General features: G+C 41.3%; 1 protein-coding gene across 1 annotated transcript in view; it reads right to left on the bottom strand.

Moving 5' to 3' along the window:
* Positions 1-200: 200 nt before the first annotated feature.
* LOC143034777 (uncharacterized) overlaps positions 201-18,722 on the bottom strand; it is a 22,687-nt gene continuing 4,165 nt past the window's right edge. Inside the window, exons 3-5 of the mRNA XM_076201125.1 lie at positions 2,065-2,943; positions 873-1,222; positions 201-227 (exon numbers count right to left, since the gene is read on the bottom strand). Of these exons, the coding sequence (XP_076057240.1) occupies positions 201-227; positions 873-1,222; positions 2,065-2,943 (1,256 nt within the window). The remainder of the gene's footprint in view (positions 228-872; positions 1,223-2,064; positions 2,944-18,722) is intronic.

Genomic DNA, 18,722 nt, shown 5'->3' on the forward strand with positions numbered 1-18,722 from the left:
TCAATGGGACCATTACACGAATACAAGAATAAGGAAAGTATCGTTCAAATACGAAGTACAAGATACGTATACAATATGGTACTAAGTAAGTACAAATAGGTCAGGAACATATGTATCAAAATAAGTAATAAGTACAAATACAAGTATAACGCAAAGCAATGTATATAAGACAAGTAATGGAGGCAAAAGGGGTGATCACTTCACACGAATCGTCTCCTGAGTCCAACCTGTGAGGGAGTCTTATCAAGAGAACAATATGCGATAAATGACAAGGTGTGAGTGATTTCCACAGCTTATATACCATTGGACCGGAAGCGGGATACTTCCGGTGAAGGGCGTGGGTGAGCGTTGAGGAGGGGGGGAGGTAAGTTAACACACGTCAACTTGGATAGTTTTAAGACCCTCGACTCGCTTGAACAATCTACTTATTTAGTAACTGTCAAATCTGTGCGCTCCGAACTATTCAGGATTACTTCGCTTGTCTGTTTGTTCTACAAGAGTGCGCACATTTCTCCGCACGTAGGCAAGATTACATATAGTGGACGGGCGATACTACTTACATTGTTACAATACATACATGGACAAGAAATATGAACATAGTTATGTAATACAAAGGAACACAATTCTATAACATAATTGCATACATGACGTAATATCTAATATTACGTTACACCTCCACCGTTTGGGAAAGCTTTTCGTTTTCTGTTGAAAAGCTATGTTCTAGAAAGGACGTCAGCTAAAACATTATGGACGCCTTTAATGTGATGAATTGTTAGGTTAAATGGTTGGAGAAATATACTCCAACGTGTAAGTCTCGGATTCTTGTTTTTCATAGTCTGTAGGAACTTTAAGCGGTTGTGGTCCAAATATACTTGAATGGTAGTTGAGGACGAACTCCGGTAGACTTCGAAGTGGATAAGGGCCTGGACCAAAGCGAGCGTCTCCTTCTCAATTGTTGAGTAGTTCTTCTGCGCAGGGGACAGCTTCTTGCTGTAGTAGGCGATAGCGTGAAGAACTTCATTGTTCTCTTGCAAGAGGGCGGCACCGATACCGGTGTCGCTGGCGTCGACTTGCAGATGAAAGGGTCGTTGGAAATCGGGTGCCCTTAGAACGGGTGCGTTAGTGAGAAGGGACTTCAGGTTTTTGAAGGCTGTCTCACAGGCAGGAGTCCACACGAAGTCGTGGTCTTTTCTCAACAGGTCAGTCAATGGTTCTGCTACATCTGAAAAGTTAGGACAAAAACGGCGATAATAGCCACTCATTCCAAGGAAACGACGTACCTCTCTACGATTAGTGGGTGTTGGTACATCATTGATGGCTTTTATCTTGGCGTCTATTGGAAACACTTGGGAATTTCCAACTTTAAATCCCAAATAGGGGACCTGTGTATGTCCGAAATTACATTTGGACAAATTGATGGTAAGGTTTGCTTGGTCTGCTCTATAAAAGAAACTATTTAAGTGTTCAATGTGTTCTGTCCAAGACTGACTAAATATTATCACATCATCTAGATAAGTTTTTACTCCTGGCAATCCTGCAACAAGACTACTTATCATTCTTTGGTAAGTGGCAGGGGCATTTTTAAGCCCAAATGGCATTGCTTGGAATTGAAACAATCCCTCTTCCGTAATGAAGGCGGTAACTTCCCTTGAGCGAGGGTGTACCGGGATTTGATAGTATCCCCTTAACATATCCAGCTTGGATACATACTTGGCAGTTCCCAGACTGTCTATGATATCATCTATCCTAGGGATAGGAAAAGCATCGGCCTTGGTATGGGCATTGATTTTCCTGTAGTCAATGCACAGGCGATAAGAATCATCAGGTTTAGGGACAAGAATGCAAGGAGATGCCCAAGGACTACTGGAGGGTTCAATTATTCCCTGTTGAAGCAGAGTGTTTATTTCTGCTTTTATGAACTCTTTTTTGGATTGACTCTATAAGGGGCTTGTTTGATAGCTCTTGGCGAGTCTAGAATTATTTCATGCTTCATCAAAGAAGTGAATCTTGGTGAATCTAGCAATAATTTTGGAAAACTTCTTAAGAGAGAAAGAATATCTTTACCTTGTTTCTCAGATAAGTGTCCTACTTTTATCTGAAGATTTTGTAGTATCTGAGAGTTTTCCAAGGGAATCTCAGGAGGATTAGGCAGGTTATCAGGAGGCTCTTCCGATTCTATTGTGGTAGAGCTGCAAGCTGGAATTGGATCTCTGGAATAATAAGGTTTTAAGGTATTTATGTGACAGAGACGGGAACTCTTTCTTCTGTCTGGAGTTTTGATTATGTAGTTGAGATCACTGGCTCTGGACAAGACTTCATAGGGTCCTTTGTATTTAGCCTGCAATGGATCTCCTGGTATGGGAAGATAAAGTAACACTTGATCTCCTGGAGAGAAAGTTCTAAGTTTACAATTTTTATCATACCGACCTTTCATTACTCGTTGAGCATTTGTTAAGTTCTCTCTTGCCAATTTCCAAGCTTCTAACAACTTCTCGGTGACCTGGGACACGTATTTCAAAGAAGGAACTGGTGGTTCTTCTTCCATCCATTGTTCATGAAATAACTTTAGGGGACCACGGACTTCATGACCGAAGACTAATTCTGACGGGCTGAATCCAAGGCTTTCTTGAATTGTTGTTCGGGTGGCGAACAGCAAAAAGGGGAGTCCGTCTTCCCAATTTCGAGTGTTCTCTGCACAGAAGATTCTCAACATTGTCTTGAGCGTTTGGTAAAAGCGCTCTAGAGCACCTTGTGATTGAGGATGATAGGCGGAGGAAGTTACATGATTTATACCTAGTGTTACAAGAGTTTCTCTAAACTTGTTGGAAAGAAAATTACTTCCTTGATCACTTTGAATGTTCTTGGGAAAACCTACCATAGTGAAATATTTCAACATTTCTCTAATTATGGTTTGAGCTTTGATATTTTTCAAAGGAATTGCTTCTGAAAAACGAGTGCTCATACACATGATTGTGGGAATGTACTGATTTCCTTTACTAGAAGGAGGTAAAGGTCCTACACAGTCAATTAGAATTTTACTAAATGGCTCTTCCATTACAGGAATAGGATGGAGTGGAGCTTCTACAATTTTCTGGTTGGGCTGACCTACAAGTTGACATGTATGACATGTTCTACAACATTGGGCAACATCTTTGACAACCGCGGGCCAATGGAAATGTTGGGTTATGTTGAACAAGGTCTTTCTTACCCCTACGTGACCTGCTAAGGGAGTATCATGAGCCAATTTTAGAACATTATTCCTGAAAGTAAGAGGGAGGACTATTTGATTCCTTACTTGCCATGGCTGGTCAGCGGTTGCGGTTGATGCTCTCCATTTTCGCATTAGGACTCCGTTTTCTATATAGAAACCTCGTGACATATTTTAAACTTCTGGAGACGAAACAAACTCATAGAAATTTTTAAAAGAAGGATCTGACTTCTGTTCTATGATCAATTCTGCTCTAGATAGAGACACTGGTGAAGAAGTAGAGGATGGGTCAGTTTGGGAGAATAGAGATTCTAAATTATAGGTCTCCTCTTCAGATTTCTTGTACCGAGATCTGGTTACAGCACAAGCGGGAAACAACTAAGTTATCTGAATGTTCTACTGAGGTCTTAGGGTTATTTGTTATTAAAGGAGAAATGACTTTGCTTCCAGCGATGTCATTGGCCAACAATAAGGATATTCCTACTATGGGAAGAGAGTCTACTACTGCTACTTTAACCATTCCGATTGTTAAATCAGACCGCAAGAAAACATTATGTAATGGACATTTTACAATTCCTCCAACTCCTTCTATCAATATATCATAACCTGTATATGACTCACCCAGATTCTGCAAGACAGAATTTAAAATCAGACTTTGCTTTACTCCTGTGTCTCTGAGTATGGAAATAGGATATTGCTGTGAACTACTACTATGAGATATAGTTCCTGAAGATACAAATGGTTTGAAACAAGGATCATTATCTAATGAGGATGGTTCTACATTACTTGACAATACCGGCTTCTTTGGCTGTTTATCCTGAATAGAGGATTTTGAATCATCTGATTTTATATTACTTACAAGAGTTGGTGTCTTATTGGAGAATGAGGGTGCCAGTCTCTTTCTGCAATTTGAAATGTGATGGCCAGCCTTTTTACAATATGAACAAGTTACAGGGGGATTAGTCTTAAACCTGTCCATTCTTTGCCAAGGTTGGTTTGGAGGATATTGATTGAAATCAGACCTGTAACTGAAATGTGATGGGCTAGACTGATTTTCAAAGTGTTTTTGGGGACCAAGGATCAGAGCATTTTGTTGAATCTGGAATATATGACTTTGACTTTTGGGATTCCATTTGTCTTGACTTAGGTTTATGATTTAGTGTGAACTCATCAGCCAATATAGCAGCTTTAGTTAAAGTTTCGGGAACATGATCATCTATAAAAATCCTAAGATCTGTCTCTAAGGTATTCTTAAACTGCTCCAACAAAATCAACTGTTTAAGTCTATCTAAGGTGTCCGTTTCACTAGCCAAACACCACCTATTGAATAACCTCTCTTGTTGAGCCGCATATTCTACGTATGTTAACTGAGGTGTCTTCCTATAATTACGAAATTTCTGTCTATAGGCCTCTGGTATTAGTTCATACGCTTTTAAAATACAATCTTTCACATTATCATACTCGCTTTCTGCTTCTAAAAGAGAAGTATAAATTTGCTGAGCCTTACCCTTAAATTGTGTTTGAATGATTAATGGCCAGTTTTCTTTAGGGATTTGTAACTGTCGTGCCAATTTTTCCCACTGAAGAAAAAGTTTCTGGCTCTCCTTCTGAAAACTGGGGTAAATGTTTTACATACTTGGAAATATCTATATGACCTTCCTGAACTACGGGTTGTCTATCAACAATCCTAGCTTCTACTTCTGCCTTCTTTAATTCTAACTCTGCCAATTTGACTTTATTTTCGTCCTCTCTTGCTATTTGTTTCACTTTAGCTTCCTCTTCTCTAGCTTTAAATTCTGCCTCAATTTTCATTTGTTTCAGTTTAGCTTCCTCCTCTCTAGCTTTAAATTCTGCCTCAATTTGCATTTGTTTCAATTTAGCTTCCTCCTCAATTTCTACTCTCCTGACCTTTAATTCAATCTCCTTAATCTTAAGTTCGGTTAGTCGTGCCTCTATTTCTAACCTGTTTGAAGGAATTTGTATAGCTGTAATCTCTTCTGGAGATAAGACTTCATCTTCGATCAGATTTTCAACGAGTTCCTGAAGTAATTTTTTCTTTCGCAAACTTGTATCAATGTCTACTCCAAAGTGCTTGCCTATTTCTATCAAAGTGTCTTTAGTTTGTTTCTTTAAGAAACTTACCTTGGGATTTTGAACGAATTCTTGAATTATATCATCCATCTCTAAAAGAATGTGTTAAATACCTGATAAAATCCTGGCAAGGTCGCCACTTTGTTACGGACGGACTGGTTATGTGAAGAGACGTTACGTATAACGGATAAGAGCTTAAGAACCAGCTCACTTCTAGAAGCCACTGTAGGACTGAATTACCTGGTCAGCGCCTAGATAATTCGTAAGACTAGAAGTAAAGTAACAAAGAAGATTCCAGGAAAGGAATATTAAACTAGCGATAAAACTAGTAAACGAAATTATTAATAACAAAAAATATTTACAGGCAATAATAAACACAAGAGAGAATGGGCAGTGGGGTCAATGGGACCATTACACGAATACAAGAATAAGGAAAGTATCGTTCAAATACGAAGTACAAGATACGTATACAATATGGTACTAAGTAAGTACAAATAGGTCAGGAACATATGTATCAAAATAAGTAATAAGTACAAATACAAGTATAACGCAAAGCAATGTTTATAAGACAAGTAATGGAGGCAAAAGGGGTGATCACTTCACACGAATCGTCTCCTGAGTCCAACTTGTGAGGGAGTCTTATCAAGAGAACAATATGCGATAAATGACAAGGTGTGATTTTTTTGTTTGTTGGATCTTTAAGGCTATCGACCTATAATGAGGTCATTAAGCCTGGTGTGAACCTGCGATCCTTTTTAATCTACCATTATAATTTCCACAATAGTCCTGTTGTGCGTAAATAAAATACTACGGTCATCGGTCAAAAGATTTGTAGTGCTTAGTTGAATTTTTTTAAGTTTACAATATTGTATAAGCGCTTTGCGCTGTGTGTTGTACTTTGAGCAGTTTAGGAGTATGTGTCTTATGGATAGTATGGTGTTGCAGGTGTTGCATTGGGGAGGAAATACGCCATTTATGTATGGGTTTAGTTGGGTGAGGCGGGTCGAGCTCATCCTCAGTCTTGCTATGGCGATTTCCTCGAGTCTGTTGTTTCTGTATGATGTCGACCAATCTGTTATGTTTTCCTTTTGTTTGTGCAAGATGTGAAGGTTGTTCCACTGGAGTTGCCAGTGGGTGTGTAATTGTTTTCTTAGTATGGAATTGAAAGTACCTTTGTCCAGGGGTATGTCTGTAATAGTGTCTTTTTCTAAGGCAGATTTGGCTAAGGTGTCCGCTTTCTCATTCCCGAAGATCCCAATGTGGCTGGGAACCCAAGAGAGAATAATGGACTTGTTAGTCGTCGACAATGTGCTAATGATTTTGCCCAGGAGGAAATTTTCCATATGGTTACCTATCTTAATTGTTTGAAGTGCGCTCAGAGAGTCTGTGAATATGACGAACTTACTATGTGTGTCAGATTGAGCGTTTTCTATGGCTTTGTATATGCCGAAGAGTTCTGCGATATATATGCTCGTATGGTCCGGCAATCTGAACATCATCCGGGTTTTGTTGCTGTATAACCCTGTCCCAGTTTTGTGGCCGCACTTGGAGCCATCCGTGTACAGTGCCCTGTGGTCATTGTACTTGTTGATCATTTCTAGGGTCTTCTGTCGTGTTTCTTCTATTGAAGATGATTTCTTCCTGAGGTCCTGGTTGGTGTTGACATTCAGGGCGATGTTTTTCCACGGCGGTGGGTACGTATGTTCCATCTTTTCTATTGACCACAGTGGCACTGAATACTGTTCGCACAAGAATCGGATCCTGATGGGAAGGGGATTTAGGCTGGAGTTGGTGAAGTGTTCGTGCTGTTTTATCGTTTGCTTGCAGGGATGTTGTTGGATGCGAAGCACTTTGGCGGCGTATCGTAGTGTGAGGTGCTCGCGCCTGTAGTGGAGGGGGGGTACGTTTGATTCAACCTCCAGCCTCTCGATTCTTGTGCAGCGTAATGCTCCAAGTGCTATTCTTAGGCCTTTGTTTTGGATGATGTTCAGGGGTTGTAACGTGGTTGGTGTTGCCGAACCATAAATCTGACACCCATAGTCTAATTTAGATCTAATTAGGGACTTATAAATCATTAGCAGGGATTTCCTATCTGCTCCCCAATTTGTGCCCGTTAGTTTACGTAGCAAATTAATTCTCTTGTTGCACGCATCAACTAGATATTTTACATGGGCCTTCCAGTTTAGCCTGGAGTCCAGTTTCAGGCCAAAGAAAAAGGTTGAATTTTGTACTGGAATGGGATTGCCATGTAATTGCAGATTTATTTCTGCCTGGGCTCTGCGTGAAAATACAATTACTGTTGACTTTAATTCCGAAAACTTAAATCCCCATTTGTCAGACCAGTCCTGGAGCGAGTCCAGGGCCAGTTGTACGCGAGAGCCGGAAAACTTGGCGTTCGGTGAGGAATGCCAGATTCCGACGTCGTCAGCGTATAATGAGTATTTAAGGTTCCGAGGTGGAGCGGGTAGAATATCGTTTATGAGCAACATAAATAATGTGGGACTTAACACACTTCCCTGTGGTACGCCATTTTCTTGTATGCGTACTGTTGAATAATAATTTTGATTTTTAACGGAAAAAGTTCGTTCTTTTAAGAAATTTTGAATGAAAATAGGGAGATTCCCTCTAAGGCCAAGTGCATAGAGTTTTTCGAGGATACCACGTCGCCATGACATGTCGTAGGCTCTTTCCAAATCTAAAAAGCAAGCAACAAGATATTCTTTCCTCTCGAAAGAGCAGAGGATATCTTGTTCTAAGTTGACCAAATGGTCAAGACTACTTCTATTTTTCCTGAAACCACATTGGGCAGGAACTATTAAATTTTGAGACTCTGGGATGAATTTTAATTTGTTATTGGCCATACGTTCTAATACTTTGCATAAGCAGTTGGTAAGCGCTATAGGGCGATAAGAGGAAGGACTCTTTGGGTCCTTCCCCTTTTTGAGAATAGGTATGACGTGGGCATGTCTCCATGTTTTTGGGAATTCTTGACTAATCCAAATTGCGTTGTATATTTCTAATAGTTTTTTCAGTGAAATTGAATTTCAATGTTGCAGCATCTCATACCTAATCTCATCTGGGCCAGCAGAGGTTCCTCTACACGAGTTTAAGGCTTGTTGAAGCTCGTGTAGTTGGAAGGGGGTGTTATAATCGTGGTGTGTCTGTGTATGGAAGGTCAGAGGTTCTGCTTCCCGTCTTTGTTTGTGTTGTAAAAAGGTTGGTGAATAGTTATTTGTGTTGCTTGTTTGCGTAAATGTGTCTGCGATTGTGTTTGCGATATCCAGGGGAGCATCTACAAACGTGTTTCCAATAGTTAGGGTCTTAATGTTTGATGTATATTTGCCGTCTATTTTTCGGACGGCTGACCAGATTTGTGATAGAGGAGCGTTTGTGTTAATTGTGGAGATGTAATCATGCCAAGACTTTCGTTTGGCATGTTTTATTGTTCTACGGGCCTCTGCTTGCGCCTTTTTAAAAGTAATAAAATTTGGTGCAATCGGGTTATTTTTAAAAGTTCGATATGCCCTATTCCGCTTGCAAAGTGCTTTTCTGCAGTCTGATGTCCACCAAGGAACTCTATGCTTGTGAAATATCGAGGTTTTTGGTATATGCTTAATAGCTGAATTCAAAATAGAGTTGGATAAATTGAATATTTTGTCATCCATATTATCCCCTGTGATGTTGACGTTGGTGGTTGTGCGATACATTTCCCAGTTGGCTTTTTTGATGTTGAATTTGGGACAGGGAGGGGGTGGGTTGTCTCCGTAGGCTGGAGGAGCCGTAGCGTGGTCACCCCCTATTTTTAGTATTACTGGGAAATGATCGCTGAGCATGGTGTCGTCATGCGTGTGCCATTGTGTGATGTCTGACAACGCAGGAGATGATATGGATAAATCTATACATGAAAATGAACCCCTAGTATTGTCTACTCGAGTGGGACTGCCAGTGTTTAGGAGGACCAGGTTGTTGGTGTTGAGCACTTCTTCCATCTGCTCCCCTCGTGGAGAGGTTTTGTTGCTACCCCACATGCGATGGTGGGAGTTGAAATCTCCCACTATCAGTTTGTGGTGGGGTAGTTGTTCTATCAACCCGTTTAGTTCCTCTAGTGGAAAACGAGGGTCGGGAGGTAGGTACAGGGAGCAGATGGTTACGAGTTTGTTGTGCAGTTTAGTTTTTATAGCGACTGCTTCCAAGGTGGTGGCCAGTGGTAGTTCCACTTGGGGAAGGCAGTCGCTGACTGCAACTGCGACCCCCCCCCCCCTCCAGGCGCCAACCTGTCCTTCCTATAGGTGGTGTAGTTCTTCAGTTTGAACTCAACACTGGGGTTAAGATGAGTCTCTTGTAGACAAATAACTGAGGGGTTGTTGAGTGAGTTAAAAATTATTAAGTCATTTAATTTACTTCTAACACCTCGGCAATTCCACTGGATTATTTTTATTTATTTATTTATTTATTTTTTTTTTTTTTTTTTTTTTTTTTTTTTTTTTTTTTTTTTTTTTTTTTTTTTTTTTTTTTTTTTTTTTTTTTTTTTTTTTTTTTTTTTTTTTTTTTTTTATCTGCTTCGGTTTCTTCCTTTCTTGGCCTTAGTGGGAGAGGTGTGTTTAGCCCCGGATGAACGGTCTGGGCTGGAAATAGGACTTAAAAGTCGTTTTTGGGAACCGGAGATCTCCATATTGACATCCTCTTCCGTACGTGTGGGCACACGTTTGGAAGGCTCTGGGATGGCCGGGGAAGGAAGGTGCGAGTGAGTTTGCCTGTTACTTTGGCGGTGTTCTTTGTCCTTGGAGTGCTTGCTCTCAGTTTGCGTTTCAATGGTTCTGTACGTTTTTTTTACTGCCGAAGCATAGGAAGTTGCTCCGGAAGTACTAGTTGGGGTAACTAGTCTTTCCATCACACGCTTCCTTGCTTCGTAAAAGGATATGCCACAAGTTGCTTTCTCTGTACAGATTTCTTTTTCTAATTTGAAAGTGGGACAGTCTCGGGAGGTGGATGTATGGTTGTTATTGGAGGAGCAGTTAACACATTGAAACACCTTTGCAGAGCAAGCATCCATAGGATGTTCGCCTGCGCATTTACCGCATACGACTGTTTGTTTGCTGCAGAATTTGGCTAGGTGACCATATTTGAAACATTTGTTGCAGCGCAAAGGATTGGGGACATATGGTCGTGTTGGGACATGGATGTATCCAATTTTAACGTGGTCAGGGAGGGTTGTCGAGTTGAAAGTGAGGATTATTAGTGGCGTTTTCACTCGCATGTTCTTTTCTCGGTCCAATCGCGTTATGAATTTGACATCTAATATTCCTTCAGATTTCATTTCTTCGAGGATGTCACATTCTTCCATGGTCATCAAATCTCTGCAGTGGATTACTCCTCTGCAGGAGTTGAGTGACCTAGGGAGGGATGCAACAACATCGAAGGAATGGAATTTCCTAACCTTAAGAAGATCGCGTGTAGCTCTTCCAGAGTTGGTGGTAACTTGGAGGTCTCCGCTTCTAAGTTTCTTAACTTGGTTGATATAATTGGTAAATTGTTCAAGACATTTTTTGAGCATAAATGGGTTTAGGTCAGCTAATCGGGTCTGGTCAGAATGAAGAAACACGTGTCTAGCCTTGTCCGGGTCGATATTAGGGTCGTCAGGGGAAGTCTTCCTAGTTTGCAGGGATGGAGTTGAGGACTCCATCCTGCGCGTTGGGGTGGGGGGACGAGCCCCCTGGTACACAGAAAAATGTGCTCAGCAGAGCAAAATATAGTATAACGGGGTCACACAGCTTCCTTTGGCGACTGGTGACAGCCGCGTAGTAGGACCACTGTGTGCCCAGTCTACACTACTTCTAAACTACGACAGAATTTACTAGATTTCGCCGGGCCGGATGACGAAGAAGTCTCACGAGCCAACAAGGGCTCGTGCGGATCCCGGAGAGCTACGAAATGACGAGAAAATGGTATAAGGTCAAAGTGCTGGGAAATGCCCAGAAGTGGGTGGTAGTGTAAACTACCAACAAGGCTATCCAACGTAAAGTTGGATTGCGTGAACAAGTTAACTCTAGAGAGTAGCCCTAGCGAGTATAACTATGCTCGTGCAAATACGGACTGTCTGCTGCTAAGAGCTGCCGACGTCTGTGGGGGGAAGGTGTGAGTGATTTCCACAGCTTATATACCATTGGACCGGAAGCGGGATACTTCCGGTGAAGGGCGTGGGTGAGCGTTGAGGAGGGGGGGAGTTAAGTTAACACACGTCAACTTGGATAGTTTTAAGACCCTCGACTCGCTTGAACAATCTACTTATTTAGTAACTGTCAAATCTGTGCGCTCCGAACTATTCAGGATTACTTCGCTTGTCTGTTTGTTCTACAAGAGTGCGCACATTTCTCCGCACGTAGGCAAGATTACATATAGTGGACGGGCGATACTGCTTACATTGTTACAATACATACATAGACAAGAAATATGAACATAGTTATTTAATACAAAGGAACACAATTCTATAACATAATTACATACATGACGTAATATCTAATATTACGTTACAATATATATATATATATATATATATATATATATATATATATATATATATGATAATAAAACATATAGGCCGTCCATGTGCAGATAGGGCCTTGTGAGTGACGTCACACTGCCTTGTCCTCGTCCGAAAATTTTATAGGTAGGTTGAGTACAATCGGTCTGCCAAGTTGTGATTACCTTACATCAAAATATAAAGAAGTCAACATTAGGTTTGCGAATAAATAGATTCGTAAATACTTTTGGATTTTCCATTAAAATATATTGGCCTAATCTATCTCAATTGTCCATAACTTATTTTGAATAATTCAAAATTCGCCATTAGGATCAATATCGGATTTAGACAAGAGGAGAGGCATAACCAATCGACCATGTATAACCATAACCACGACCTTATTGTCGTGGTCAGTGTTTATACATACATACATATACCAAGGCTTTTTCCCCCTTATAAGGGAGGTAGCCAAAAAGAAAAAGGCATAAAAAAATCATTCCTACCAATTCCATCCCTAAATACACTCCACTCCCCTCCACCCTCCCTCCCATCTTAGCACCTCCTGGATGACGGGTACTCCCTGCACCTTGTCCATTGCCCTGGGTCAGAGGCAGTGTCGCAAGGCACAACACATCCACAGCAAGGCCGCTTCATTAAATCGGCGACCCCCCCTCTCCGTCCCCCCATATATAAAAGGAGAAGACGGTGTTTATAATGTTTATTATATATTATTGTATGCTGTTTAAAAGTAAATGACATTGATACTCGATATCCAAATAAAAGAAGAATACAAGGTTGGAAAAAGAAAATTATCATAAGTAAATTTTATTCTGGTAATATAAATTTAGGCGCATGAGAGCATGCATGGGAACCCCCAGGGTAAAGAAAATGGGACCCTAAATCATAACTTGAGGCACCTTTTTCAAAAGAAAATTTTAAAGTTAAGCTATAACTTTAACTTATCAAACATGAAACCAGTTAGAACTATATATTAAAAATCACTGAAACAACCCATTTCAAAAACTACAGTGCACAAAGAACTCACATAACTTTTCAAATTTCCCCCATAGAAATATATTGGTTGTGAGGAGCGTAACTGTGGCTTGTATAGTTTCTAGTTCGATTCGACATTGGCCTCACAAAACACGAAACAAGGGAGGCCCATCTATCTATGCAGTATATGGCATCACCTAATCACGTGACCTGAAAAATATCAGGGAGAGTTACCACTGATTTGTGACGTACTATCATTCCTGTATATTTACCTAGTTGTATTTACCTAGTTGTGTTTTGCGGGAAGGGGAGCTACGCTCGTGGTTTCCCCCCTTTGTATCTCGCAGTGTTCAGTTTGCTCATGAACTCATGAATGGTTTTTGCGCACACTATTTCATTGTCCAGTTTGTTCCAAGTATCCACCACTCTGTGTGTGTGTGTGTGTGTGTGTGTGTGTGTGTGTGTGTGTGTGTATTCACTTGGTCTTTGGATCACGTGTTGGACTCGTGATCGACAGCTATTTCCCTCCTGGAAGAGAGCTCAGAGCTCGTAGGTCCGATCTATGGGTAATGCTATGACCTTGCACACACACACACACCCAACTCCCCGCCCACGAGAGTCAGAGTAACGACCCGAAACGCAGCGGTACCGAAATAATTTCGGCCCTGGGCAGGATTCGAACCAAGAACTGCGGGCCACTATGGTGGCAGTTCAGCGCTCTACCAACTACGCCACCGAGTCGTGTGTGTGTGTGTGTGTGTGTGTGTGTGTGTGTGTGTGTGTGTGTGTGTGTGTGTGTGTGTGTGTGTGTGTGTGTGTGTGTGTGTGTGTGTGTGTGTGTTCACCTCGGATCTGCTGCAGTCTCTGTCGTGTGTGTGTGTGTGTGTGTGTGTGTGTGTGTGTGTGTGTGTGTGTGTGTGTGTGTGTGTGTGTGTGTGTGTGTGTGTGTGTGTGTGTGTGTGTGTGTGTGTGTGTGTCCGTGTGTGTGTGTGTGTATTCACCTCGGATCTGCTGCAGTCTCTGTCGTGTGTGTGTGTGTGTGTGTGTGTGTGTGTGTGTGTGTGTGTGTGTGTGTGTGTGTGTGTGTGTGTGTGTGTGTGTGTGTGTGTGTGTGTGTGTGTGTATTCACCTCGGATCTGCTGCAGCCTCTTTTCGAGACAGCTAGACACCACCCTACGGCAGTGAGCTCAGAGCTCATTATTAGCAGATCTCTGGGTAGGTCTGAGACCACTCACACTCCACACACCGGGAATGCAAGGTCACAACTCCTTGACTAACGTCCCGTACCTACTCGCTGCTAGGTGAACAGGGGCTACACGTGAAAGGAGACAAACCCAACTTGTCTCCGCCCGGCCGGGGAATCGAACCCCGGTTCTCCGGCTTGTGAGGCCAGTGCTTTACCAATCCGCCACCGGTGTGTGTGTGTGTGTGTGTGTGTGTGTGTGTGTGTGTGTGTGTGTGTGTGTGTGTGTGTGTGTGTGTGTGTGTGTGTGTGTGTGTGTGTGTGTGTGTGTGTGAGTAATTCACCATGGTCTTGGATCACGTGTTGGACTCATGATCGACAGTTATTACCCTTCCGGTAGAGCTCAGAGCTCATATATGATCGATCTATGGGTAATGTTGTGACCTTACACACACACATGCACACATACATCCAACTCCCCGCCCACGAGAGTTGGAGTAACGATTCGCAGCGCAGCGATTCTGAAATTATTTCAGTCTTGGTCGGGATTCGAACCCGGGCCGCCGTAGTGGCGGCCGGGGACAAATAAGAAAAATAAATAAAATAATAGAAAAAATAAATAGATAAAATAAATAAATAAACAAATAAATAAATAAATAAAATAAGATTAAAAAAATAAACGGTGACAGGCATTGCAACAGAATGTTTGAGTGAACTTTTTTAAATCACCGAGAAAAGGTTAACATCTTTACCACGATGACACACTCCCTAAAGCTCCAGTCACACCAATTAAGCCTTCGACCTTTTTCCGACCACCGGCGACCTGCAGGTGGTCGCCGGCCAGTTGCAGGTAGTCTTTGGAAGTCGCTGGTAGTCGGTGATAAGATAAATAGATAGATCGATAGATAGATATATTACAACACACACTGAATAGTCCCTAGTACATAGATTTTCATCTTATCAACCACATTAACTTTTTCCAATTCAATTCCTTTGTGTCGCCGACCGATCGCTTGACTTTCGTTCGAAAGTGGTCGGAAACGGGTCGTAAACTTGGTATGGCTGGGATTTAAGTTTCGTCTTGGTTAACTCCAAACTCGTTTAAGGGCACGACCCCGTGACGCGGGAATAAAGGGCCATTTACTAGGTCAAACGGTTTGTCAAACCCGGCTTGTCAAACAAGCGTTTGAGAGGATATTTGACCGTGTGAACGGGGTATTTGGTTGTCAAAAATATTTGTCAAAATATCCCATTCACACGGTCAAACATCACTTGAAACACCTGTTTGAAAACCGGGCTTGACAAACCGTTTTCCCGTGTAAATGGCCATCAAACTCACGATATACGCGTACGTACACAACGCAATGCTCTTTTCTCTTCGCGATGCAAAACACTCCCACCTGCTTTCACTCTGATTCATACAGGATGCAAATAAGCCAAACACAACAACCCGTAAAATAACTAACAAGGAGTTACAAAAAAAAAAAAAACATTATATTGATAATGATTAATCCAATGTTTCATAGAACGAGCTCACGGGTCGACGTCCGACAACTCAATGCAAATGGCAAAGATAAATGTCAGAGGGAACGATGATCGACAACGTTCCGTTGGAGGGCGCGACTCTGTGGCAATAAATGGGGAAGAGGAAAACGATGACAGGTAAAGAGGAGGAGGAAGAAGAGGAAGAGGAGGTGAGGTAGAGGATGACGAGGAGGGGGAGGAGGTGAGGTAAAGGATGACGAGGAAGAGGAGGGGGAGGAAGGACGCGAGGAAGAGGAGGACGGGGAGAAGTCGAGAAAAATGAGGGGATAGGGGACAGTTACCAAATCACCGTCACCGGCTAGATCATTTTGCCAAAAACAGACATGTTAGATTCTAATTTATTTATTAATATGTTATTTGTATTTTATAAATATGCATGTAAATGAGAACCATACATCATGCTCACTCATTCGAGATTTCCCACCTAACTGAGCTTGGCGCCCCCCAAGTTTCGAGTGCTCCCTGATAGCGTATGCACGCTTTTTTTTTTTTTTTTTTTTTTTTCGTCTCGGCTAAATAATTTATTGATTAATTTTGATTTTGTTTCATTATCCACCCAATACAATCTTACACACTCGGGAACCATGGTAAACCCTCCGTCATAGCAGACCTCTTTATAGATCCTGTTATCACTAACGCAATACGATTTCATTCAGTTGGTCATTCAGAGCTGAGACAAAAACAGGATCCTAATCGGTCAAGATCTTATCTATGCCCTTAGCCTGACTCTCAGCCGAATAAAATCGCCCGACGCTACCCACAACAAAACCCACGAAGGTCGTCAAATGAGACAAACGAACTTTTGTGTCGGGCTGTGCATAAACAACCATTCTCGTTATACGTCCATTACACGTTCCATTTCCTGGTTCAAATAGCTTTGATCAACCCATTCCAATCAAGTTATTTAACTATTTTGTTATACTTGATAACAATATATATATATATATATATATATATATATATATATATATATATATATATATATATATATATATATATATTGGTGAAACGTGGCAGGAGATTCTCTCTGAGGCATATTCTGTTAAAAACGTTCCCAAAGACTGAGAAGAAGATTGGCGCCGAACCCGGGGAGTGACCTCTCCGAGTAACGTTTCTGCCAACCTGTGATCTCTCCTAGTGTTCGTGGTCATACGTGTGACCTCCCCCAGTTACAACACGGTGACTTCTCCCCGTGCTTTTAATTTCATTTAAAATATGCTCCCTTTTCCATTCTTATTCACATCAACTGAGGATGCAGAAAGATCTGCGAAACGTCTTGAAATTTAATTTGTTCTGCTTGTATTTTGTTTTTTGCTGTATTCTTTGTACTCATTTCTTGTATTTTGTTTACTGTGTGCTGTATTTTTGTGTTCATTATAACTTGTGTTTCCTATGAGTTTTGGAAATTTGATTTACTCCCTTTCCCCCTACCAAAGATCTACTTTTCGCAAGCTTGAGAGCTCACGGAAAAAGTTAATTAACAATTATTTTGCTGTCGTTTTTAACAGAATATATGTATATATATATATATATATATATATATATATATATATATATATATATATATATATATATACACTGAATTGAACACCACAGCATTTTCACAGTTATTAATTTTCTTCTTGATATTTTCAAATTTCCTCACTAAAGTTCTAATATTGGGAGGATGAGCGGAAACGAACTTTCCAAAGTTCTCCATTTTAATATTTGACGTTTCGACTACATAGAATCATTATCAAGTTACAAGAACAGTTAAGGCAACACAATCTACAGATACGTTACATGGTCACAGGAAAAAATTAGAATGCTACACTCTTAGGTCAAGCGCGATCTTTAAACCTCCGATGACTTGACCCTGGAAGACTTTCTCAGAGCTTGAGGAGGGGGAAGGAGAGGTGAGGGGGGGAGAGTAGGAGTCGGAGTAAGGTGAGGTGAAGTAGCGTGCTTAGCATACACAGGGAGGTTATGTATAGCATGTCGCGAGGACGTATTAAATAAAGAAATAGCAGACAACAAATTAGCCTGTACATTGATCACAGGAGACAATTCTCTTATATACACAGCCTCTAACATGTTTAGTTCCTTAATATTATTACACTGGGCTAGCACTTCAGTGTTATGAACAATGGTTGCTATATCCAACACAGACTTGTGATACTGTTCAACATGATTTTTAATGGCTCCCTGTTGGAGGTGGAGAGTTAAACGTCTGCTAAGGCTGCTCCAGTAATGCATTTGAACATATAGACTACGTTAGTTTTCGACAGCATCCCAGAAGTGCCAGACAAATCATTATTGAGGACTAGGGAACTAGTGCGGGGGTTTAGTGTACCTGGATAAGTGTAATAATCTTTTAGGAGACCCTTCTAAATTCCAACCTTTGTCTCGTAACCCCACTGTTAATCTTAAGTCTAAGGTTAATTCACTTATTCACGCTGCTAATGCGGTCATTGGTGACCTTAAATTTGATTCCATTATTGGTGATTTTGCCCCCGGCTATTTTTACGGGAATGTTAAAACGCACAAGGAAGGTAACCCCTTAAGACCTATCATCTCTCAAATACCTACCCCTACTTATTCCCTAGCTAAACGCTTAAATCAGATTATCACCCCCTACATCCCCACCACTCATTCCCTTAAATCTACTGATGAATTTGTTGACATTTTAAGATGTAACAAGCCCTCGGGCATTTTAGCCTCTCTGGACGCTGAGAGTCTTTTTTCCCATGTCCCCTTGATTAGAACTGTTGACATCATCTTAAATTACACCTACCGCCATCCAGTGCTCCCTCCCCCCAAACTTTCTGAGCCTATCTTGAAAGACATGCTCTTGGCTTGTACATCAGAAGCCCCTTTTAAATGCCCTTTCGGTAATTTGTATGTTCAGACTGACGGGGTTGGCATGGGGTCCCCCCTGGGGGTTTTATTTGCTCAAGCCTTCATGGTCCATGTTGAAGAAGAAGTTATTAGCAACCTCCCTATTAAACCCTCTTTGTACCGCAAGTATATAGACGACATTTTTGTTTGTGTCAATGACATGCGTTTACTTGAAGAACTTAGATCGAACCTCCAGGAAGTTTCAGGTTTAAAATTTTCTGTTGAGTTAAACGATAACAACAAACTCCCGTTTCTTGATGTTATGGTGGACGCGTCTTCTGACAACTTCATCACTTCTGTTTACC

Source organism: Oratosquilla oratoria, chromosome 18 (genome assembly GCF_046742065.1).
Source record: "Oratosquilla oratoria isolate Oo_2021 chromosome 18, ASM4674206v1, whole genome shotgun sequence".
Lineage (NCBI taxonomy): Eukaryota > Metazoa > Arthropoda > Malacostraca > Stomatopoda > Squillidae > Oratosquilla > Oratosquilla oratoria.